Below are 25,118 nucleotides of genomic sequence, written 5' to 3'. Positions count from 1 at the left end.
GGTTGGAAGGAACAGGTCTCACTTGTCAGCATAGAAATATCTCCACATGGAGAGCTACCAGATGATCACCCAGAAATCACAGTGTAAAGCAAGAGGAAGTTTCTTACTAATGCCAGTGACCGTGTATAAGGCTGATGGTGTAAAGATACATAGATATGAATATAAACTCATATGGTTCACCGGGGTAGGAAGGAGATACACCGTAAGTATTCGGAAAATTAAAGGGGAGGGTAATAGAGAGGAGAAGGGTAGAACAAACAAACCCTTTCACCTGTTTTCAGTCCATAGAAACAGGGGCTTCAACAATAATCCATAAGGACAGATATATATTTCTTTCAAACTGGATATATCGAACACTCCTATACCTGCCCACAGTCAGTATAACTATATAGGCTCCATAGGTATATTTAAACAGGCCATAGTAGCATGAGGTTCGGTGTCTCCCCCAGGAACAAGCAAACAACCTTAGGGCACAATGGGCTCTAAATGCCTTCTGAAGGTTGCAATATTGGGCCTGTTCTGGTGCCAAATTATGCCCATTTTTAGCCTTAATATTTTACTTTTTGTTTCACGGAAAGAAAAAACAGACAGCAAAAAAAGTGAAAGGATGAGGCTAATGAAGGACCATTATTTCTCCACTTGGAGAGGCTTCCAAGAACTGCTGGTGAAAACCCAAACTCTGCAATAAATAAAACCTGCCATTGATTGTACACCTGTATAGTCACACTGACGTATATCTTATACATACCTGTAACTCCAGGTAATACGTGAGGCATATAAGTAATAGTGTGATAATCATGATAACAAAGTTCTGTTCTGTCCTCTTCTGTTAGAATCGAGAGGATTATCACCCCACGTCTGGCACTCACAGAAGCCGAGTACTTGGCCTATCAGTGTGAGAAGCACGTATTGGTAATCCTGACAGACATGAGCTCCTATGCTGAAGCCCTGCGAGAGGTAACAAATTCCACTGCCATACAACCATTCTGTATTGTATTTTTTTGTTTTGTTTTTAGGCCAAATCCACCCAAAAATGTTTTTTTATTTTTTCTGTTCATGGATGATCTTATGAAAGATCACACATCCAGCCTCGTAACTTAAGGACACTAAAGACCTTACTTTGGTGAAAAGAGAGGGGAATATCAAGGTCCCAGAGAGCAATAAAAACCTTACAGGGCACTTACATGTCTTCATTATATTCAAAACTAAAAAAGGAAAAAAAAAAACTTTTTTGGCTTGAGTTTAGCATAAAATCACTGACCAAGCTGAGAGAAGTTCACTTATTACGATCATGGCAGGTGGGCTCACTTAGGAACACAAACAGAAAAATGTGTTGGTTGATTGCACGTTGGGTACATGGATCCTGATAGGATTCTTGGTTTTTGGTCATACAGGTATCGGCGGCCCGTGAAGAGGTGCCTGGTAGGAGAGGATTCCCCGGGTACATGTACACAGATTTGGCCACCATCTATGAGCGAGCCGGCAGAGTGGAAGGCAGAACGGGCTCCATCACGCAAATCCCCATCCTAACTATGCCCAATGATGGTGAGTTCCTTCCTACACCCTGGCAAATTTTCCTTACCCCACTTTCTTCTAAAGCCTGACCTCAGTATACCAAACTGATTACAGTTACAAACTGAACTTGGATCAGTAGTTCGGGTATGTGTAATATGGGCGCATTAGTATACTATACCTATACTTTCTAATATATATCTATACTATAATATTAATATATTAATGTGCTATCATATTAATAATAATAATAATAATTAGTAGTAGTATACTACTACTAATTATTATTATCATCATCATTGTTGTTTATTATTATTAATGAATACTATATTCATTAATAATATATATCTATACTTTTTAATCTTTACTTTTACTTTGTAACTCTACTTTTCTAATTCAGTTTTCAAAACTATTCACTGTCAGAAGTTGTTGTTTTTCTTATCAATGGCGAGTTATCACCTCCATCTGGATCACTCGTCTGACAAGGCCCTAAGATCTGTAAAGTGGTCCATCACTCAGAAAGGAAAGTTTCAGTCATCTTCCTCTCTTACCCTGCCCCCAACACATTTGTGCTTTTGTTTTGTTTTTTTCATTTACAGGGACTGGGTACATTTTTGACAGGTACCCACTCCCACTTCCTCATTTCTTGCCTAGGCGAGAATGGCGTTGCTCTTCCTGTCCCCTCCCTGCCTGCAGTCTTCTGGGACACATCACATGCCCCAGAAGGCTGGAGAAGCAGTGTCACTGTGCCATGCCATTTTGTGTGTGTATTTGTTGTGCAGTGTTTGTAGCTGCTGACTTATAATTAAAAAAAAGGATGAAGGTCCTCTTTTAGGGTTTTGGGTAGAGGCTAAGTTTTGGCTAAGTGATAACCTTTAACCACTTCCATACTGGGCATTTTCACCCCCTTCCTGCCCAAGCCAATTTTCAGCTTTCAGATCTGTTGCAATTTGAATAACAATTGCGCGGTCACGCAACACTGTACCCAAATGAAATTTTTATCATTTTATCCCCCACAAATAGAGCTTTCTTTTGGTGGTATTTGATCACCCCTGCGTTTTTTATTTTTTGCGCTATAAACAAAAGAAGAGTGACAAGTTGAAAAAAACACAATATTTTTTACTTTTTGCTATAATAAATTAATAAATATCCAAATAAAAAAAAAAACAAAACACATTTTTTCCTCAGTTTAGGCCGATAAGTATTCTTCTACATATTTTTGGTAAAATGTATCGCAATAAGCGTATGTTTATTGGTTTGCGCAAAAGTTACAGAGTCTACAAAAAAGGAATAGATTTATAGCATTTTTATTTTTTTTTTTACTAGTAATGGCGGCGATCTGTGATTTTTATCGTGATTGCGATATTGCGGCGGACACATCGGACACTTTTGACACATTTTTGGGACCATTCACATTTATACAGCGATCCGTGCTATAAAAATGCATTGATTACTGTATAAATGTGACTGGCAATGAAGGGGTTAACCAGGAGGGGGGTTAATTATGTTTCTAAGGCGTGATTCTAACTGTGGGGGGAGGGGACTCACAAGGGGAGGAGACCAATCGGTGTTCCTCTGTACAAGGAACACACCATCGGTCTCCTCCCACCTGACAGGACGTGGATCTGTGTGTTTACACACACAGATCCACGGTCCTGCTCAGTTACTGGGCAATCGCGGGTGCCCGACGGACATCGCGGCCGCTTTGCACGCGCACCGGGACCCGAGTGACTCGGTGCCCCCTGGGGGGCCTGGAAGGCCGTCACGTCATATGACAGCGGCCCAGGATAACAGCTGCACCGTCCCGCCATCATATGATGGTGGGCAGGTAGCAAGTGGTTAAAGAGCTTGGTAGGTGTTCATAACGAAGGTAGGTTAGTTTTAAGCTTTTGAGATTGGAAAACATTTTTTTTTTTGGAATAATAAATTTATCAGCATGGTAGATGCAATTTTCAAGTTTTTATCATTAAAGTGGTAGTTCAGTCAAACACTATCAGTGTTTCTCAACTCCAGTCCTCAAGGCGCACCAACAGGTCATGTTTTCAGGATTTCCCTCAGATGAAACCGCTGTGGTAATTACGAAGGCAGTGAAACTAATCAAATCACATGTGCAAAATAGTGGAAATCCTGAAAACATGACCTGTTGGTGCGCCTTGAGGACTGGAGTTGAGAAACACTACACTAACTGAATACTTAAATCTACTCCCACCCCCATTCTAAGTCTATTCTATGTACCCTGTAAGGGAAAGATACGGTATAGTTACCTATTCTGAGTCGCTCTGATCCGGTCACATGATCATGTCCCAGTGTCGGCTTCAGGACATCACCCATAGGCTTATTATGGGGCATCTGTCCTTCCCCTACAGTGGAACTCGATCATGTGACCGGGCCAAAGTGCCCTCAGAATAGGTAAGTATACAATAGACATGTGCACTGCCGAAAAATGTGTTAGTTTTCTTTTCTTTCTTTCTTTTTTTTCAGTTTTTCAGGTCATTCATTATGATCGAATATGTTAAAGAGAATTTCCTCAAAAATGGGACTTTAAAGGACCATGAACACTCAAAAGATGAAAATTATATAAAATAATGAAAATTTATTACAAAAGATAAATACATTATACATCAAAAACTAAAAGAAATCCTCTCTGTCCATTCGTTATGATCGAAATATGTTATTTTGAATAAATTCGCAACTTCGGAAAAATTCTAATTCGTTATGTACCATTCATTTAGATGCGGTATTTGTTATTTAGATAATTTGGAAAAATTCGAAATTCGAATATCCAAAATGCAAAAATTCGAAAACTCAAAAATTCGCAAGAACGAAAATCCAAAATTTTTAAAATTCCAAGATAATAACTAACTAAGTAATAATAACTAACTATTACATTATAGGTATTGGAATTTCCTTTTAAATTTGGCTCTTAGTGAACGCAACAAATACAAATTTATCCGAAGTTACAAATCATCCAAAACAACGAATGCCGCATCTAAACGAATGGAACGCAATGAATTAATAATAATAATTATAATAATGAAAAGCTTTTAAATCCGTATTCGTTACGTTCACTAACAGCCAAATTTGAAAGGAAATTCCAATACCTATAATTTAACAGTTAGTAATAGTTATTATTAGTTAGTTAATTATTATTTCGGATTTTCGAATTTCCGGGTATCCGAATTTTCGGGTTTTCGAATTTTCGCTCTATTGAATTTTCGAATTTCCGAATTTTCAAATTTCTGAATTTTCAACTTTTCATTTTTGGAAAAATTTGTTAAAGGGGTGTTTGTTAATTTGAATATTTCTTAACAAATTTGTCGAATTTAGTCGAAAAACAAGTTTGGAACAAAACAATATGCACATGTCTAGTATACAGATCTTTCCTCTACAAGTTAGATATAATAAGTTTAACTGATGCTTAAAATTCTTGCAGCATTCTACCATGCTTATATTATAACACTAAAAAAAAAATCATGCCAAATAACTTAAATATCTTATTACTTTTTATCCATTTGCAGATATCACTCACCCCATTCCTGACTTAACTGGATTCATCACTGAAGGACAGATCTACGTAGACAGACAACTTCACAACAGGCAGGTCAGTTTGCCATTCTATATACAGTTTGACATTTCGATTGGAGGGCTTCCTCAAAGCTGAACTCTAGGATAAGCAAATATCATTTAAATCCATTCATCATGTGTATTCTTCCTTGAATCTTGGTGTGCTTTGTGTATTTCTTCCAGTAATCCAGTGTGCAGGAGCTTCCTGTAATAAAGACCGGACAGTGCTGCTCTCTTTCCTTGTGCAGGGTGACTGGTCTGGTCTCCACCCCCTCCTGTAGCTTTCTACAAGCAGCCTGTAGTGGGTGGAGCCTTCTGGGCCACTCCCCTAGCTCTTCTCTCTGCACAGGCTGTGTACAGCACAGTAATAATGTCATTGCTACTTTTACGGGGTCATTTCTAGGTTGGTAAAGGCATTCAGTGCACAAAAAGGTGGATTTTATTATCCTTTGTGGCTATTGAGGAATGTATTTGAATAAAAGTTTTTGTGCCCGGATTTCACCAAAAAATATTTTTTTGATTTTTAAAAATATGGATTGATCCTGATGGGCTGAGTCGGCCCCAGGCATCTTTTATATCCCGGAATAATTTGACCATGAGATCTCTGGTATAATTCCTGACCACCTAGGAGATTTATCTTCCCTTTACATTCTCCATGATATAAAATAAATAAAAATCCAGCAGAGATAGCGGGAATCCCTCCTAATATATACGATAGCCGTGCAGACCTGGGAACTCAGCATTTTGTGGACTGGCCCTTTAACCAACTCTTCATCATCTGGTGATTTAACACTGATAATAATAAACATTGGGTTTAATTTGTTTTTTTTCCAGATCTACCCCCCTATCAATGTGCTCCCATCCCTGTCCCGTCTTATGAAGTCCGCCATTGGAGAAGGCATGACGCGAAAAGATCATGGTGATGTTTCCAACCAACTGGTATGCAAATCCTTGGCTCGGGCACCGTCCACATCTGCTAGACTACGTTTTTGTCTACAGTGTATACAGTGAGGGACAGGTCCACAAACCAAAACTGGGGTGGAGGTTTTTAATCTTTCTAGATCTCAGTTGGTACATTTTCCTCCTGGAGTTAAGGCTACCATACATAGTTCAAATTTCAGCTGACTCCTGCTGAATTGGACAAAACTCAAGCCATGGGTACCTTTGTTGGCAGCACTTGGCTCGCCAAAAGTTGATTGTTAAAAGCTAAGTTCACCGTTTTTTTTCTAAAATCCAGCTCCCCTACGTACCAATTTACCATTAATGTACCTCTTTTCCAGAAAAATAAAAGCTTTCTATGATTTTTAGAACAAGGCCTTACCTCAGCCCCTGTGTGTTCCATAGAAAAGTTCATGACTTCCTGGTATGTAGATTTGGGACTTGAGAATCAGTAAGACACAGGAAGCTTTTCATCAGCTGACCTCATTAGCACACACACCCTGCACCCATCAGCTATGTTTGCACTGCATTCCTGGCATCCCTCCAGGTGTGCATTTGCCTGCTGCGGCTGCTATGTTTGCAGGCCATCCCCGGCGATCCTCCACATGGGCCGCATGCTAAACTCTCTGATGTAGTGAAAAGGCCTGTCTGATTGAATACAGAGTGAATGAATAGATAGGTAAGGTGAACTTAGCCTTTGAATCAACTTTTTGCCAAAGGCACCCGGTGAAAAATTATCGGTCGAATAGTGATTTCATCCAGCCAGATGCAGGCACTGTTCAGGGTGCCAACTATCAGAATATGACGGCCAGAAAGGGACTCCTCCATCCACATTTTTCGGCAGGCATGGAGGAATCTATTTGATTCCTTTTGTTCAGCCTGCAGGCCACCCATGCTCCATTCCTCATCCACAGTGTATCTTCACTTTCAACATTATAAAATATAGAAAAACTTTTTAAAAATTAGAGTTTGCCACGGCAGCTAGGTGGAGTTGGGAGTTCCAGAACAGAGGTCTCAACTTTGGAGTCCTAGAGCAAATCTAGTGTGTGATGCCAGATATACATTCAGATTAAAATTAATATAATCAGTATTGTAACATTGATTACATCTACAACTTTTTAGAAAAACACTAAGTTGGCTTGGTTCTGTACACTGTATATTTATAGACAGGTTGGAGGCACTGGCCCTTTCATTATAGCTTCATGGCATTGGTTGGCCAAGTGCACCTAATCTTTATGAGATACCTCTACCACCGCAGTCACCGCCTTCGACTCATGGATGATAGAGCTCAAGGGGGACAACATAAAAAACAGAAAAGAGAAAAAATTATACTTGCAAACTTTCTTGAGTTACCTAGATATTTTGCAGAGGTGTAGTACCTTTGCCATTACTTTTAACTTCAACTCCTCCAGGGCAATCCTGGCATAGAACAGTGGTCTTCAAACTGTGGCCCGCAGGCCGGATGCAGCCCTTTGCTTGTCTTTATTAGGCCATTGGGGTACTATTCCTCCTACTGACACCAACAATGGGGACATAGTTCCTGCCACTGACACCAACAATGGAGCACTATTCCTCTGATGCTAATAATGGGCACCTTTCCACCCACTGACACCAATGATGGGGTACTATTCCTTCCACTAACACCAACTATGGGGCACTGTTTCTCCCACTAACACAAATGATGGGACACTATTCCCCCCCCCCCCCTCCACGTACACCATCATTGGGTCACTATTCCCCCCACTTACACAAACAATTGTGTACTATTTCTCCCACTGACACCAGTAAACTGGCCACTTGTTTATAAAGTTTGGAGACCCCTGGCCTAGCATATCACTTCATTTACTTAAAGCCCAACTCCAAGATTTTGGCAACCTCTCTCCCACCCCTCCCTCCCACCTACTCTAACTTACAGATGAAAAAAAACAAACAGTCTAAATGTCCATTTTACTTATCTGAAGCCACGGTCACCAGATGATCCTTCTGTCTTCTACTGTTTACTTGCTGGGATTCATCATCAGGTGTCCACTTCACTGTCTGCATGTTGTGCATACCTCCTATTGGTGGAGGTGACATTTTTAGTGGCAGGGTCTTCTCTCATTGGCTGCAGAGGCAGGAGGACTCATGGGAGCAGGGAGGGACCTATGCACAGGAAGATAAGGAGCAGGGAAAAATGTCTGATCCCCGGAGCAGGATTTTAGCTTTGGTCTAGAGCAGTGGTCTCCAAACTGTGGCCCGTGGGCCAAATGCGGCCCTTTGCTTGCCTTTTTCCAGCCCTTGGGGCACTATTACTCTCACTGGCAATAATGATGAGGCACTACTAACAGTGGGGCATAGTTCCTTCTACTGAGAGCAATGATGGGGTACTATTCATCCCACTGACACCAACAATGGAGCACTATTCCTCCCACTGACACAAGCAATGGGGCACTATTCCTTCCACTGACACCAACAATGGGACACTATTCTTCCCACTGACACCAACAATGGGGCACTATTCCTTCCACTGATACCAACAATGGGACACTATTCAACCCACTGAGACCAACAATGGGACACTATTCATGCCACTGACACAAGCAATGGGGCACTATTCATCCCACTGACACAAGCAATGGGACACTATTCATCCCACTGACACCAACAGTGGGACACTATTGATCTTTTATTAAAAGAATCAAGCAACCAATTTTATACAAAAGTAAAAAACAAAACCATAGTACAAAACTTCAACAGAAATCCAAGGAATACACATTCATGTTCAGAATATATACAATATATACATAATCCACTACCAAAATTATTTACATAAAGCAGCAGAGAGGGCCTAAGAGGCACAACCCATCACCTATGTACGCAGCCATTTATCAAAAATTAATCCAAAAAAATAATAATCTAGGGTGATAAGAGACAGACAGCCACACCCGGGAAAGAGACTCCTGGCAGTCAGGGAGGCTTGAAACCCCTCCACGCCTTCAACCAAGCCCCCTGACTCCGCTTGTCTCTCTCAAGTACCCGAATCTTCTCCACCTCATGCAGAATGTCATACACCACCACCTGAACAGGAAGGATTTTACGCCGAATGCAGACCTGACACCGTGCGTTCCAAGTGAAATAACGGACTACTAGGCTAACTAGAAAAAGTGTATCTAAACAAAAAACCCCACCAGTATTGAATGCTCCGTACACCCACTCAGCATAACCCAGCCTGGAGAGGAAAGGGACACCGAGGGCCCGCCCCACCTGTTTGTACACCTCTATGTTAAAAGGGCAATGAAGCAGAAAATGGTCCATAGTCTCCTCCTCACCTGCACACTCCTCCCGAGGACAGCTACGATCCACCCCACTGCGGAATTTCAAATTGCCCCTAACATAGAGTCTCCCATGGAAGCACAACCAGGCCAGATCCCTGAATTTAGGGGGTACTCTGTCCAAATTAATAAGTCTCAACCCTGCCCTCAAAACTGGGCCTGGGCAATCCCTTAAGGCCAGTGGGTCATGAAAGACTTCGCTCAAGACTCGACTCATAAGGACTTTCCTCGGAACCGATCTGAGATCTTCAGCCGACAATCGCCACTGCCGTAGTAACTTCAGGCACGGAGCGACATAGGCTGGTAGCTGACCACGATGACCCCTGAGATTCTTCACTTGGCCACCTTCTTCCCAAAGTCGTAGAAAAGGCCTAAACCAAGATCTAAATATGCCTGCCCATCCAGGAGGTTCCACTGCAAGCATATTACCAATATTAAACTTGAGAAAAAGCAGTGAAAAGAAAAGAACTGGGTTGACCATACCTAAGCCACCCTCCCTCCTGGATAGATAGGTGACATTCCTCTTGATGGGGTTCAGTCTGTTCCCCCACAACATCTGGAAGAACACACTACTGACCCTAGCATAGAGAGACACTGGCAAGATGCAGACAAAGCTGACATACAAGAAGATCGGAATCAGGTAAGTCTTAATCAGATCAACCCTTTCCCTCATAGATAACTTCCATCTCTTCCAGCTGACCACCTTAGTATTGGCAATTTCCAGTCTGCCTTCCCAGTTTTTGAGGCCATAATCGCCAGGTCCAAATTCAATGCCTAAAATCTTAATTCTTTCCTGGGGCACTGGAAAGGTGTCCGGGAGATCAAACCCCTCACCTTCCTTTCCCATCCAGAAAACTTCACTCTTTTCCTGATTGATCTTGGAGCCTGATGCTTCAGAATACCGTGATGTCAGAGAGACCACCTCCTCTGCTTCATCCGCCCCAGTGACAATCACCGACACATCGTCCGCATAGGCAACAACCCTCAAAGGCGGCTCACCCGGAAGCCCCACTGGCACCCCACACAACATGCCGCTCTCTAGCCTCCTGATGAAGGGGTCGATTGCAAACACATAGAGCAGGGGACTCAGGGGACAACCCTGGCGCACCCCGGAGCCAACCTCAAAGGACTGCCCAACCCAACCATTAACAAGAGGAAAGCTCTCTGCCCCCTCATACAAGACTTTTAACCAATCGACAAAACCACCCGGCAGACCGTACTTACTAAGGAGCAACCACAGGTACTCATGGTTAACACGATCAAAAGCCTTTGCCTGATCCAATGTCAGCAAATACTTTCCCCAGCCTGCAGCCCTGCACCGCTCCAAGGCCTCCCGGACAGCTAAAACTGCTGTGAAGGTGCACCTACCCTGGACCGAACAGTGCTGATGGCGAGAAAGCAAAGACTCTGCTACTGACGATAGGCGCCAGAAAATGATCTTTGCCAGTATCTTTCTATCGACATTAAGAAGGCTGATGGGGCGCCAATTCTCAATCATCGAAGGATCTTTACCCTTTGAAAGAAGAATCACAGCTGAGTGCCTCATGGAAGAGGGAAGTACCCCCTCAGCAAGGCAACTGTTAAAAACCTCTACCAAATGTGGGGCCAGAATAGACTTAAAAGCTTTGTAAAACTCAGCCGTCAAGCCATCCGGTCCAGGTGACTTTTTGATGGCAAGCTGTTCAATTGCCCTTATCACCTCTTCAACTGTGATCTCCTCTGTCAAATTCATCAATGGGACATCTTCATCATTTAGACCTGGAGTAGAGTCCAAAAAGCTTTCCATCTTGTCACGGTCAAGCTCTTTCCTCCCAAGAAGGTCAGCATAAAAGGACCTCACGACCTCCAGAATCCCTGACCTGGACTTTGTCAAGGAACCTGTACTGTCCTTAAGGCCAACGACCGTTTTAACAGCTACACCTTGTTTGCAGTTCTGGTAAGGGTCAGGCGAGTGGTACTTCCCATAGTCCCTCTCCAGAACCAAAGAGGCATGCCGGTCATATTGACACTTCCTGAGAAGGAGTTTCACTTCGGAGATTGCCCCAGGATCTCCTCCTCTCGAGACAAGAATATCCAGCTTCCTCCGTAAACGTTGGTAGGTCATGTATTTATTAAACTGCTTTCTATTGGCTAGGCCCCTGAAGAATCCAGCAATCCTCTTTTTGGTCAGCTCCCACCACTCAGCCTTGCTGCTACAAAAGTCCAGGATGGTCACCTGTGCCTGAAAGAATTCCTCAAAGGATTGTCTAACATGTTCTTCCTTGAGTAGAGTCGAATTCAATCTCCAGATGCCCTTGCCCCTCTGAGGGGCGTCTGAAGCATTCAGGACCACAGATAGCATACAGTGATCAGAGAACTCTACTGCCTGCACCACTGGGGGTGAGAAAGCAGAGGTCTCCTTCAAAAAAAACCTATCTATTCTACTCTGACTATTACCTCGATGAAAGGTGAACCCAGTGTCATCCGGGAGGTGCTTAATGTGCACATCCACAAGACCAGCATCCCTAACCATACTATTTAAAAAAACGCTATCATATCCCAGCCTGTCCTTGAAGTCCTTCCTGTCCTTGGGCCTAGTTACTGTATTAAAGTCACCTCCAAAGACCACTTGCCGGGATGTAAAAAGAAATGGCTTGATCCTTGTAAAAAGGCATTTCCTGTCCCACTTTGTGTGCGGTCCATAAACATTAATTAGGCGCAGGTCCTGCCCTCCCACAAGGACGTCTAAGACCATACATCTCCCAATCTCCACCTCAATAACCCGCCGGACAGTTACCATGCCGGTTTTAAACAACACCGCCACACCGCCGTAAGGCTCGGCCGCAAGAGACCAGTAAGATGGACCATACCTCCACTCTCTCTTGGCCATATGAATATCTGCCAAGGAGGTGAGCCTAGTCTCTTGCAAAAATAAAATTTCAGCATCTAATTGGCTGAACAAAAAGAAGGCCATAGAACGAGCTCTTACTGACTTAATGCTAGCGACATTTATTGTCACCACTTTTAACGGAGGGGGAACCGCCATTTGGGTTATTGGGTGGATTGCTTCTTAGCTCCCCTCTGCTGCTCATCACCAGAAGCCTCTCTCTTTCTTGAGGCCGCCTCAAACTCCATTTCGGAATCAGAACTTCGCTCCGAAGAAGCTCCAGATGAAGAGATATCCCAATTAGAGGACCTATACCGGTTGGAGACAGGCACTGGAGCCTGTTCTGTCCTCACCACCTGCTTCTTCCGCTTCCCAACCTTCCTTCTCTCCTCCAGGTACTGCAGGTCAGCTTCAGAGATGCCCTCATCTCTTACTTTTTTCTGTGAAGTCTTTACAGAAGACTTCTTTACAGAGGAAGAAGCAACCTTTTTAGTACATGTTACCACTCCTGGTGGGGGGGGTGCTCCCTTTGAGTCAGACTTAGGAGGGGTAGACTCCTGGGGGGGAACTGACTCAGGGGGCACAGACTTGGAAGGTTCTGACACAAGAGGAGGGGATACAGTAGGCTGGGGGGACACAGAGACAGATACAGAAGGAATACTTACAGACACAGGAGGGGTGGCCACAGGAACTGGGGAGGGATCCTGAGCAGGACCAGGGGAGACGGTCACCCCAGAGGAGGATGGTACACCAGGGGCCTCACCCTCCATCCTGTCCAGCCTTGACATGTCATCAATTACCTCCTTCTCCATATTGTGCCAGGCTTCAGGACACCTGCTGTAGGGGTGGCCAAGGCGCAGGCACAGGTTGCACCTGATCATCTCGGTGCAGTCCTTAGCCATATGACCCTGACCCCGACACACTGAACATATCAAGGCTGAACAGGAAGAGCTCAAATGCCCCTTTTCTCCACAGCGGTGACACAGCTTCGGCTGACCAGGGTAGAAAATAGTCATCCTATCCCTCCCTATAAAAGCTGAGGAGGGCAGGTGACGGACAACATTCCCATCCCTGGCCAACCTGACTGTAACCGACCAACCCCCAGTCCAGATGTTACGCTCATCAAGGATTTTGCTGGGCTTAGTCAAAACCTCACCATAGTTCCTTAACCAGACCTCTAGGTCCCGAGCAGGAACACTCTCATTAGTGAGTATGATGGTTATCTTTTTCACCGTTGACCTTTGCGAAACCGCAACTGGGGCCAGACCTTCCCATTCAGGTCTTGACCTGCACCGAGCCTCATATCGCTCCCAGAACAGGTCAAGACCCTCTGGCCTGGTGAAACTAATGGTATAATCCCGTGTCCCAGCTACATGTATTAGAGCATACAGGTCATTTGCCCCAAAACCCATCTCTAAAATCAAATCCACCACTGCACGCCGTGCTGGAGGGATCGCACCACCTTCCCATTTGAGAATTACCACATTTCTTCTCGGACCCCCAGCAGAAGCCAGCGACCCAAGACCAGATCCCGGGGTGCCCAAAGTGGTAGGCTGCAGGGAGAAACCCCGCTTGGGGGCGGAGCTACCAGGAGCAGAGCGTACCACCTGAGCAAACGTGGGTTTATCAGGGCCAAGGCCCCACACTGAAGTTACAGCAGTCTGTACATTACTATTATTATTCACTACTTGAACGGAGTTGGTAGGACTGTCCATCACACTTGTACTGGGACCATTGTTCATCACACTTGTACTGGGATGATTTTTATCAGTCACACAAATATCCACATTCTTATCAGGAATAGTCACAGTTTCTGCTGCAATGCCAGCTGTCTCCTGAAGCTGTGCTGTAGAGTCTTCAGCAGGTTTGGGGCAAACAGCTTCAGATTCAGCTAAATGGGGGTTAATAGGCTCTGCTGAATGTTGCAGTTCATCTGCAGGAATGTCATTTTTTAAATGCAAACTTTGCTGTACTGCAGCATCAGCAGGCACAGCATTGCTACACATAGGACTAGCAGCCTGATTGTCACTGGGCACATTGTCAGTATCAGTCACAAAAACTGTTTTATGCACCACATGGGGCTTGACGGGCTTTACCTTGTCAGGCACATTATCTGTTATGTCCTCCTCATGGAACACCAGCTGATCACCCCGCAAAGGAGACTCCATTGCCTGGATTACCTTGAGCATGCCTCCTGAGTCCTGGGAAGGCATGGGGCTGCTTACCTCTCCCTGAGGGGACAGGGGGTCTGAACTGGGGGTCTCCTCCTCCACCTCCATCTTTGTCATCCTGGCAAACCTTCTGTCATTACAGAATTTTTCTTTGAAGGGCCCATCTCTGCCTTCCATCATGGCCACAATGGTCTCCTGGTGTTCAACCCGGACCTTGGCCAGTTGGATCTCCGGATCCATGGATCCACGTTTCTGGCTATGTAAGCCCTCACGCTGCCTTCTCAAGCGCTTCACCTCGGCTCTGAGCTTGTACAGCTTGTCTCTTTCTCTATTCAGGACTTTAATCCCGGCCACCACTCGCTCCCGGATGGCCTCTGAGCCTTCATCTTCACCAGGGGTAGAGAGATCCCCAGCCATGGCTTGTGCAGGAGCAGGCATGTTACCTGATGGCCCAGGAGATGGCTGTGAGCTTCCAGCAGGAGAGGCCCTGCTGGCCTCCATGGCTTCCCCAGAAAGGGGCCAGGAGAGCTGGGATAGATTTCCTCACCAGTCCCCTCTCACACGGATCAGCAGCAGCTCCAGAGACAGCCTCCTCCTGACACACCTGTGCTCCAATGATGGGTGGGGCACTATTCCTCCCACTGACACAAACAATGGGGCACTATTCCTCCCACTGACACAAACAATGGGGCACTATTCCTTCCATTGATACCAATAGTGGGAACTATTCCCTCCATTGACACCAGTGATGGGGCACTATTTCTTCCACTAATACCAATGATTACTGATCACAGGCACTATACAATTTTTTTTACTCCCACTGACCACCAAGCCTGAGGCATTGTTTACTTCCAGTGATGCTGGGGCATTTTGTACCCCCACTAGCAAAGGTCTGGCCCACCTAATGGTTAGAGAACAGTAAACTGGCCCTTTGCTTGGAAAGGTTGGAGACCCCTGGTCTAGAGGAACTTTTGTATTTTGATCCATTTCACTGAAGAATGGCTTAGGAAGAGGCGTATGGAATCAAGACTGGAGAGTAAGGCATTTGATACACAATACACTTTTTAAATTACATTTTTTCCTGGACTTTAAAATTTGGGATCACCTAAAGGTGGGCAGGTTAGGAGATAGTCAGACAGATTGAGGTAGGGAGTTGCAGATTATTAGTTATTAGTATTAGTATTTTGAATCGTATTCATTAGGCCAACAGAAGCCAATGGGAGGACTGACAAAGAGGGATGACGAACACTGAACGTTATATATAGGTTTGATTTTTCCACAAAGCTCCACCTCTTTATATGAAAGACCTATCCATCCCCATGGTGTAGTGTCAGGAGAAGGATATCAAATGACTATTATTATAGAAACCGAGACTCATGACATCTAATAGTAGGAATGCCAGTCTATATATGTGTCCAAAGTGAGACACCTCTTCAGACCTGATCAGTTTTCCGAAAAAACAATGCACATGAGGAACTCCATGAGTTGTGTTGTTCAATTCAAATGTTCTAGTTTAGAGTAATTTTGTCTTTGTTTCATGGAACAGTATGCTTGTTATGCCATCGGGAAAGATGTCCAGGCCATGAAAGCCGTGGTGGGTGAAGAAGCCCTGTCTTCAGATGACCTCTTGTATCTGGAGTTCTTGCAAAAGTTTGAGAAACAGTTCATTGCTCAGGGTAAATTATCACTAATATTGTCATTCATTTGTATAGCTCTGACATATTCCCTGTTGCACTATACTGCATATGAACATCTGCATCAAATTTAAACTTATAATAGTGTGACTTGAGACTATCCATGATGTCAACATCACAAAAATGTCAAAAGTACAAAAAAAAAAATAGGTGATAGGGATTTTGTAGCCATCATATATCAAATAGTCAATAGATAAAATTAACAAAGTTTCATTATAGTAAGATTAAAACCATACAATTGAAAAAATATATTCACAGGCCATATATATCTATGACATCTCATTTAAACTATAAAACATGAAGAGTTTAACGAAAGATTTATGAGACTTTATGTAAAGTTCTAAATTATTGCAAGTTCTCTCAGCTAAAGACAAGCAAATCCTGGAATACAATTCAAGTAACACTGTGCAGATCTCAAACAAGAGAGATATGCATTCTGCCACTAGTGGGCACTGCAGGGGAAATGCTCCAGTTTAATTTGCCTGTGGGCTCCACCTTGTACCTCCTACAGTTGGGTGATTGTTGGGATACAGTAAATGATAGTTTCTGTCCTCTCAGACCTTGTTTGACAGGTTAAGAGGGTAAATTTGACAAATTAGTTTATCTTTATAACCTTTAAATGATCCCTATTAATGTTCTCCACCATTACAGCCTTGTGTTTACCTATAGTCTGGTCAGTACATTGTTTTTTATTTTCCCATCTAAAAAGGTGAGACCAACATTTAGAGTTTGGACACATTTCCACAGTGCAATTTGTGCTGAGAGCAAAGCTGCAATTTGCAAATATTTTGAGAAGAAATATTCTTTTTCAAATGCTACAAGGATGACAAAACACATCCTGGCATGACCAGAGGTGCCCTAAAGACAAAATTGCTTTTGATTTGTAAATTTACTCCACACCAAATTTTTCATTCAATTTTTCTGAAAATTTCCATTTTTTTTCTGGAAAAAAACAGGGGAAAAAAGTCTTTTTTCTCATGGCTTCAAAATGTCTGGACATTTTGCATCTTCTAGACATAACAAATGTCTTACCCAAGTGCCCACTGCTGTCTCCTCTGTGTGTTGGGTGTTGGTTGGCCATGCCGTTGGGTGGTTCCCGATCCCTCCCCGATCTCCGCGGGTTCCTTACTTCACAGATTTATTGCCCAAGTTCCTGACGTATTTCCAGACTTGCCCTTCTTCAGGGTCAACTTGATGGACAAAAAAGGGAGGTAGGTGGTACACACAGTACCATCTGTGCATTCCCATACCAGCTCAAAGGGAGAAGAGGGAGGCCCACCTGCGTCCGCAGAGATCGGGGAGGTTCTTCACATATGTTATAGGTGTCACACACAGATACACAATATGGTTGTTGTAAGCAATGCATTTTATGTAATATTATATGGCCTGTGAATATATTGTTTCCATTGTACAGTTTTAATCTTACCATAATGAAGGTTTGGTAATTTTATCTATTGGCTGTTTGATATATGATGCCTACAAAATCCCTTCCACCTGATGTTTTTTTTTTGTACTTTTGAACATCTATATCAATCTCTTCAGCACACCAGCTTACTGTTTAATAGCTCCAGTGTTACAAATAGTATGAAAATTATTATAATACACATATATTTTCCACCGTGCTCTATACGATAAACTACTTACAGCAGTCTCCTCCCCTGAGGAAATTATACTTTTCTGTTCTCGCTACATTTTAATAACTCCAGTGTTACACTTTTCTGTTCTCACTACAGTTTAACAGCTCTAGTATAACAAACACCACATTAAAATTATTATAATACACTTATATGTTTTCCACAGTGCTCTACACTGTGAACTACTTACACCAGTCTCCGCCCTGGAGGAACTTGCATTTTTCTGTTCTCACTATAGTTTAATAACTCCAGTGTTTCACTTTTCTGTTCTCCCTATAGTTCAAAAGCACCAGTGTTACAAACGCCATACAATTATTAGAATGCACTTTTATATTTTCCACAGTGCTCTACACTGTGAACTACTTACAGCAGTCTCCGCCCCTGAGGAAATTATATTTTTCTGTTCTTGCTACAGTTTAACAACTCCAGTGTTTCACTTTTCTGTTCTCATTATAGTTTAAAAGCTCTAGTGTTGCAAATGCCATTAAAATGAATATAATACACTTATATATTTTCCACAGTGCTCTACACTGTGAGCTACGTATGGAAATCGCTGCCCCTGAGTAACTTATACTTTTCTGTTCTTGCTACAGTTTAATAACTTCATTGTTTCACTTTTCTGTTCTCACTACAGTTTAATAGCTCCAGTGTTACAAATGCCATTAACATTATTATAATACACTTATATGTTTTCCACAGTGCTCTACAATGTGAAATTCTTACAGCAGTCTCCACCCTGGAGGAACTTACAATTCTCTGTTCTCACTACAGTTTAAAAGCTCCAGTGTTACAAATGGCATTAAAATGATTTCAATACACTTATACATTTTCCACAGTGCTCTACACTATAAACTGCTTACAGCAGTCTTCGCCCCTGAGGGACGTACACTTTTCTGTTCTCACTATAATTTATTAGCTCCAGTGTTACAAATGCCATTAACATATATTATAATACACTTATATGTTTTCCGCAGTGCTCTACACTGTGAACTACTTATAGAAGTCTCTGACTCTGAGGAACTTACACCTTTCTGTTCTCACTACAGTATAATAACTCCAGTGTTCCACTTTTCTGTTCTTACTACAATTTAATAGCACCAGTGTTACAAGCACCATTCCAATTATTATAAGTCTCCGCCCCTGAGGAACTTACACTTTTCTGTTCTCACTACATACCTTCACTCTTTTCTGTTTCTTCCCTTCCAACTGTCTCCCGGTCTCTCTAGCACCTAGTCAGAGCCCATCTGTTACATTTCTTGATCAGTTTACAACAATTAAACGTGATTGGTTGATCAGTTGGTTCTTGGACAAGACTGTTAACCAGAAAGGTTATTCCTGCTCGTGTATTTTTTTTCCTCCAGGAGCATATGAGAATCGGACCATCTTTGAGTCTCTGGACATTGGATGGCAGCTGCTACGAATCTTCCCAAAGGAGCTTCTCAAGCGTATTCCGGAGACCATGCTGGCCGAATTCTACCCCAGAGAATCCCGAGCGCAGGCAGTTCCGTCCAAACGCTAAATACAAGATTGACTTTATTCATAATACCACAAGAAAATGCCAGTACAGGGTCTTTAAAAATATATTTATTTTGAATGTGTTTCCTCTTGTTTCACTATTAAAGTGTTACTCCCTCAAACCATGTATGGGATTCATTGTCTTCAACACAAAGGATTTTACAGGCTTCATCCAGGTTGATGTTGTTCTGATGGGCAGGTAATGACCATATGTTGGGGTTTTTCTTGTCATTGCCACATGAGCCCATGTGGAAGAATACATGAGAATGGGGCAGTGGGAAGTATGAATATCCCTGTGCATTTCCACAATGCTGTCACCAGGCTGTTACTTTATATCTGAACCCCGGCCTTGCACAGTTGTAGAGGCTCCTCTCCTATATTAAGATAGCTTACTCTGATTTCACTGCACACTGTGAGCTTGTCACAATGTGCATTGGAAGCCGCAGCAAATCAGATAGAGCCCGCCTCATTTCCTGGCTGAAGGACATCCAGCATCATCTAGCCCATTTCTTCCCAGCCTGACTGTCCCTGGCCCCCCCTCTTCACTCATTAGATTTATTTCAATCATGGAGGCCCAGCATCAAATGTTTGGGTGATCTGTATGCAAATACAGTATGCCAAGGAACGCCCACTCCTCCAGACTGACACCCTTTCGAAGTCCACAACTACATTTAGAGGAAGCTTCTTCAAATCCTCTGCATCCAGTGATGCTCTGTCCCAATTTATTGTGGTGTCGGAACAGCCATTGGGACCCATTGGGACCAGCGCCTCCTAGTGCCACAGGAGGGAGCTCCATTTTGTTCTTTTGGGACGCACAACTCAGTATTCTCTACTGTCACCAATGATGAGCCCAGCGGCTTTGACAGAGTACACATTGCGGATGCGCAGCCCAAAAAGAGCAGGATGGTGCTCCCTCCTCTGGAACTAGGTGGCGCTGGCCCCAACAGCTGCTCCATCCCTACAATAACCTAAGGACAGAGCCATCGCTGGCTGCAGAGGATTTTATTACTGTCTGTGCCCCCTACAGAGATCTTACTCAGTGCCTCTCTCACTGATCTCGAAGGACTTAAAGTGGTTGTAAACCCTTACATATACCCTGTGAAATGACTGGCCTTAAAGAGGAACTGCAGCCTGATGACTTAATTTGTAATAAAAACATCTTTGCCATTCTGAAGCTTCCCTTCAACCACTTTGCATATTACTTTATATATACTGTGATTCTGTACTTGCCAAATATGCTGCAGAAATCTCCCTCCACTAAGTCTGGCTGCAGCCATTTTAACTGTGGGCAGCTGAGTCCGCTGCCTGTTCACTTCCTGGATTTACACAGACACACAGAGGCACACCTCCAGCCCTGCAGCTCTCATTGGCCCTCTTATGACTCATCCCTCCTCCCTTCCTGGCAAACTTTCAAGAGAGTGAGAGAGAGAGAGCTGTACATAATGTCATAATGTCATAAGCCTAGGCCAGGAAGTGGGCTGTATAAGGTATTTATAAGTTTATAAATTCCCCTTCCTAAAGCAAATCCACCCCCCCACATAAAATTCCTTTCCTAGCACAAATCCCTCCCCTGCCCAAATCCCCCCTCCTAGCACAAATCCAAACCCCCCCACCCGACCCTCCCAGCACAAATCCCCCCTCCTAGTACATCCCCCCAAACTTCCGCTCCTAGAACAAATCTTACCCTTCATTGTCCCGCAAATTCCACGTCCTAGCAAAATCCCTCCCCCAAATATCACAAGCCCCCCCCACCCCCATGTGCTTTTCCAGCACAAATCCTCCCAAGCCCTCCCAGCAAAAACACTTTCCCCTCCCCCATCCCATAACAAATCTCATCCCTCCCTCTCCTCTTTCAGCACAATTCCCGCTTCCTGACACAAATCTTTCCCCCACCTCCCTCAAATCACCCCTCCTAGCACATTCTCCTTTTAGAACAAATCTTACCACCACCCCCCTCCCAGCACAACCCCCCCCCCCCCAATTTCCCCTTTTAGAGCAAATCAAAAAAGTAGGGATGATTGGGGGGTATCTGTTATAGGAAGGGGGATATGGGGGGAGAGTGGGGGATGGGGGGGGGTGGACAAAGAATTAAGCTGGGAAGTGTTTCATCAGGGAGGGGGGAACTTTATTGGGATAATTTTGGGGAGAGTTTTGGCTTGCAAAGGGATTTTTTTTTGGGGGGGGGGGGGACTAGGATTTTTCTGACACATAATGCTCATACATCTTGACGAAGGTTTCTCTACTCAATTCAAAAAAATAAAAGTTTGGCTTTATGTACACTTCAGGCTTTCATAATCTTTCATCCACATCATATTAGTAGGAGGTAAAGCTGCAGGTTTTAAATGCACCCTCGCCCTGGGCAGAAGGTGGCAAGAGAAAGTGCTGCACAAACTGTTGACGCTATATAAATCCTGTATAATAATAATAATAATAATAATAAGAGAACTGTCTGAATCTGAGATCTGTAAACCAATAGACTTTTTTTGATATGCACATTACACACACATGCCCCTTGCGCTGTGTATATTTCACACACCTGACCTCTGCACTCTGTACTTTATACCAGTGGTGGCTGGTGCTCAAAATTTTTTGGGGGGGCGCAAACAAACTGAAAAATTCTGAAAAAAAACCTTATCAATTGCAGCCTCACTGTACCATCCATCGCAGCCACTGTGCCCATCAAACGCAGCCACTGCGCCCATCAATTGGCACCACTGTACCATCAAATGCAGCCACTGTGCCCATCAATTGCCGCCACTGTACCATCAAACGCAGACACTGTGCCCATCAATTACCACCACTGTACCATCAAATGCAGCCACTGTGCCCATCAAACGCAGCCACTGCGCCCATCAAACACAGCCACTGTGCCCATCAATTGGCGCCACTGTGCCCATCAAACGCAGCCACTGTGCCCATCATTTGCCGCCACTGTACCATCAAACGCAGACACTGTTCCCATCAATTGCCGCCACTGTACCATCAAACGCAGACACTGTTCCCATCAATTGCCGCCACTGTACCATCAAACGCAGACACTGTTCCCATCAATTGCCGCCACTGTACCATCAAACGCAGCCACTGTGCCCATCAAACACAGCCACTGTGCACATCAATTGCCGCCACTGTGCCCATCAATTGCCGTTACTGTACCATCAAACGCAGCCACTGTGCCCATCAAACGCAGCCACTGTACCATCAAAAGCAGCCACTGTGCCATCAAACGCAGCCACTGTGTCATCAAACGCAGTCACCGTGCTCATCAATTACCACCACTGTACCATCAAATGCAGACACTGTGCCCATCAAACGCAGCCACCGTGCCAATCAAAAGCAGCCACTGCGCCCATCAAACACAGCCACTGTGCCCATCAATTGGTGCCACTGTGCCCATCAAACGCAGCCACTGTGTCCATCAAACGCAGCCACTGTGCCCATCATTTGCCGCCACTGTACCATCAAACGCAGACACTGTGCCCATCAATTGCCGCCACTGTACCATCAAACGCAGCCACTGTGCCCATCAAACACAGCCACTGTGCCCATCAATTGCCACCACTGTACCATCAAACGCAGCCACTGTGCCCATCAATTGCCATTACTGTACCATCAAACGCAGCCACTGTGCCCAACAAACGCAGCCACTGTGCACATCAATTGCCGCCACTGTGCCCATCAATTGCCGTTACTGTACCATCAAACGCAGCCACTGTGCCCATCAAATGCAGCCACTGTGCCCATCAAACGCAGCCACTGTGCCCATCAATTGCCGCCACTTTACCATCAAACGCAGCCACTGTGCCCATCAAACGCAGCCACTGTGTTTGATGGGCACATCAAACGCAGTCACTGTGCCCATCAATTACCACCACTGTACCATCAAATGCAGACACTGTGCCCATCAAACGCAGCCACCGCGCCCATCAAACGCAGCCACTGCGCCCATCAAACACAGCCACTGTGCCCATCAATTGGCACCACTGTGCCCATCAAACTCAGCCACTGTGCCCATCAAACGCAGCCACTGTGCCCATCAATTGCCGCCACTGTACCATCAAACGCAGACACTGTGCCCATCAATTGCCACCACTGTACCATCAAACGCAGCCACTGTGCCCATCAAACACAGCCACTATGCCCTTCAATTGCCGCCACTGTACCATCAAACGCAGCCACTGTGCCCATCAATTGCTGTTACTGTACCATCAAACGCAGCCACTGTGCCCATCAAACACAGCCACTGTGTACATCAATTGCCGTCACTGTGCCCATCAATTGCCGTTACTGTACCATCAAACGAAACCACTGTGCCCATCAAACGCAGCCACTGTGCCCATCAAACGCAGCCACTGCGCCCGTGCGCCCCCTATGGACGGGCCGCCACTGCTTTATACATTCCTGACCTCTGCACTCTGCACATTACACACACTTGACCTCTGTACTGTGTATATTACACACCTGACCCCTGCATTGCATGTTTTACACATGCACTCAGGACATTACATGCACCTAACGACTGCACTCTGTACATTACACATTATACATTCCTGCCACTCAGTACATTCTCTGAACATTACATACATCTAACCCCTGCACTCTACATTACATACCTGACCCCTGTGCCCTGTACATGACAGATATCTGATCCTTGCATTCTGTACCTTAAACACTCCTGACCCTTACATACTGTACATTACATACATCTGACCCCTGCACTCTGCACATTACATATACCTGACCCATGCATTCTTTACAATACATACTTCTAACCTCTATACCCTCTCTAGGTAAGCTCAGATTTTAGGCTCCTCCTATTATTAGCGCAGTCTTGCTACACATGAACACCACCTTTTTTTTTCCTCTAGTTACCCAAGGGTGCAATGACATTTTTACGTCCCTGTGTGTGTGTATATGGGGAGAAGGGAGGGCAGGATGGAGGCTCTCTCAGGTAAGCTGTATAGGGCCCCTACAATTTCTAATGGCCTCCCTGGACGATGCCAGAACAGTGAGACATGGGAGCTGGAAGAAAGCAGAGGCTGCGGTATTTTGATCCAGGTAAGTATGCATCTGTGAAGGGGGTAGGTGGATTAAGTAAGGTCAGAGAAAAGGGGGGAAAAATAGGTGCACCCTTTAAAGTGCACCTGTCTTCAGGCTTCACCAGCAGGTCATGTCTTGTAGGTTTACTCCCAAGAACACAAGTGAGGTTCCAATGATGAAGCTACATCTCCTTAATCTCCTTCTATACTTCTATTCCTTAAAGCGTTTGTTAACCCCCCCCCCAAAAAAAATGGATTCTGTCCCTTTAAAGCACGAATAACACGAATAATGCTGTGTCATATGGCCCCTGTAACACCTGGAATACCTGGCTGATTCTGCCAGTTTCTGCCCTCCCCCCTGTAAACTGACCACGGTATATCATGGCTGCTGAGCCCCAATACTTTGGTCAGTTTACGTGCCTTCATCATCCGCAGCCCTCCTGTCCTCCTCTTTGCTCCTGTGTCCTCCTCTCCCCTCCCCTCCCTGCCTGTCTGCCCCTGTGTCGGTGCCCGCCCCCTCCGCTCCTGCTGCTCTCATAACTGTTAAAACTTTATATAAGCCGCTCTGTGTCCTAATAACAAGTGCTCCTGTCTGTGTGCTTTATTAAAAAAAATGCCTCCCTTACCGGATTTCACAGCGGTTCCCCCACGATCACATGACCGGCAGGCTCTCTCTCTCCTCCCCTCCTTGCGTTCCTGGCTGATGTCAGCAGGGGAATCTCGGTCCCGCCCACTGCATCTGTCAGCTGGGCAGAGGAGAGAGCCGACTGGTGAGGTGCTTGCAAGGAACCGCTGTGAAATCCGGTAAGGGAGGCATTTTTTTAATAAAGCACACAGACAGGAGCACTTGTTATTAGGACACAGAGGGTTTTATAT

The 25,118-nt window shown here is 44.5% G+C and overlaps 1 protein-coding gene across 1 annotated transcript in view; it reads left to right on the top strand.

Moving 5' to 3' along the window:
- The window catches only part of ATP6V1B1 (ATPase H+ transporting V1 subunit B1), a 145,191-nt gene extending 125,863 nt beyond the window's left edge, over positions 1–19,328 (top strand). Inside the window, exons 9-14 of the mRNA XM_073611041.1 lie at positions 834–957; positions 1,395–1,545; positions 5,031–5,113; positions 5,911–6,015; positions 15,910–16,039; positions 19,053–19,328. Coding sequence (XP_073467142.1) covers positions 834–957; positions 1,395–1,545; positions 5,031–5,113; positions 5,911–6,015; positions 15,910–16,039; positions 19,053–19,210 — 751 coding nt within the window. The 3' untranslated portion in view covers positions 19,211–19,328. The remainder of the gene's footprint in view (positions 1–833; positions 958–1,394; positions 1,546–5,030; positions 5,114–5,910; positions 6,016–15,909; positions 16,040–19,052) is intronic.
- The last annotated feature ends 5,790 nt before the right edge of the window (positions 19,329–25,118 follow it).

This window comes from Aquarana catesbeiana, linkage group LG01, assembly GCF_042186555.1.
Source record: "Aquarana catesbeiana isolate 2022-GZ linkage group LG01, ASM4218655v1, whole genome shotgun sequence".
Taxonomy (NCBI): Eukaryota; Metazoa; Chordata; class Amphibia; order Anura; family Ranidae; genus Aquarana; species Aquarana catesbeiana.
The sequence above is the reverse complement of the archived record's forward strand: the minus strand, read 5'-3'. Positions and strand labels throughout refer to the sequence as shown.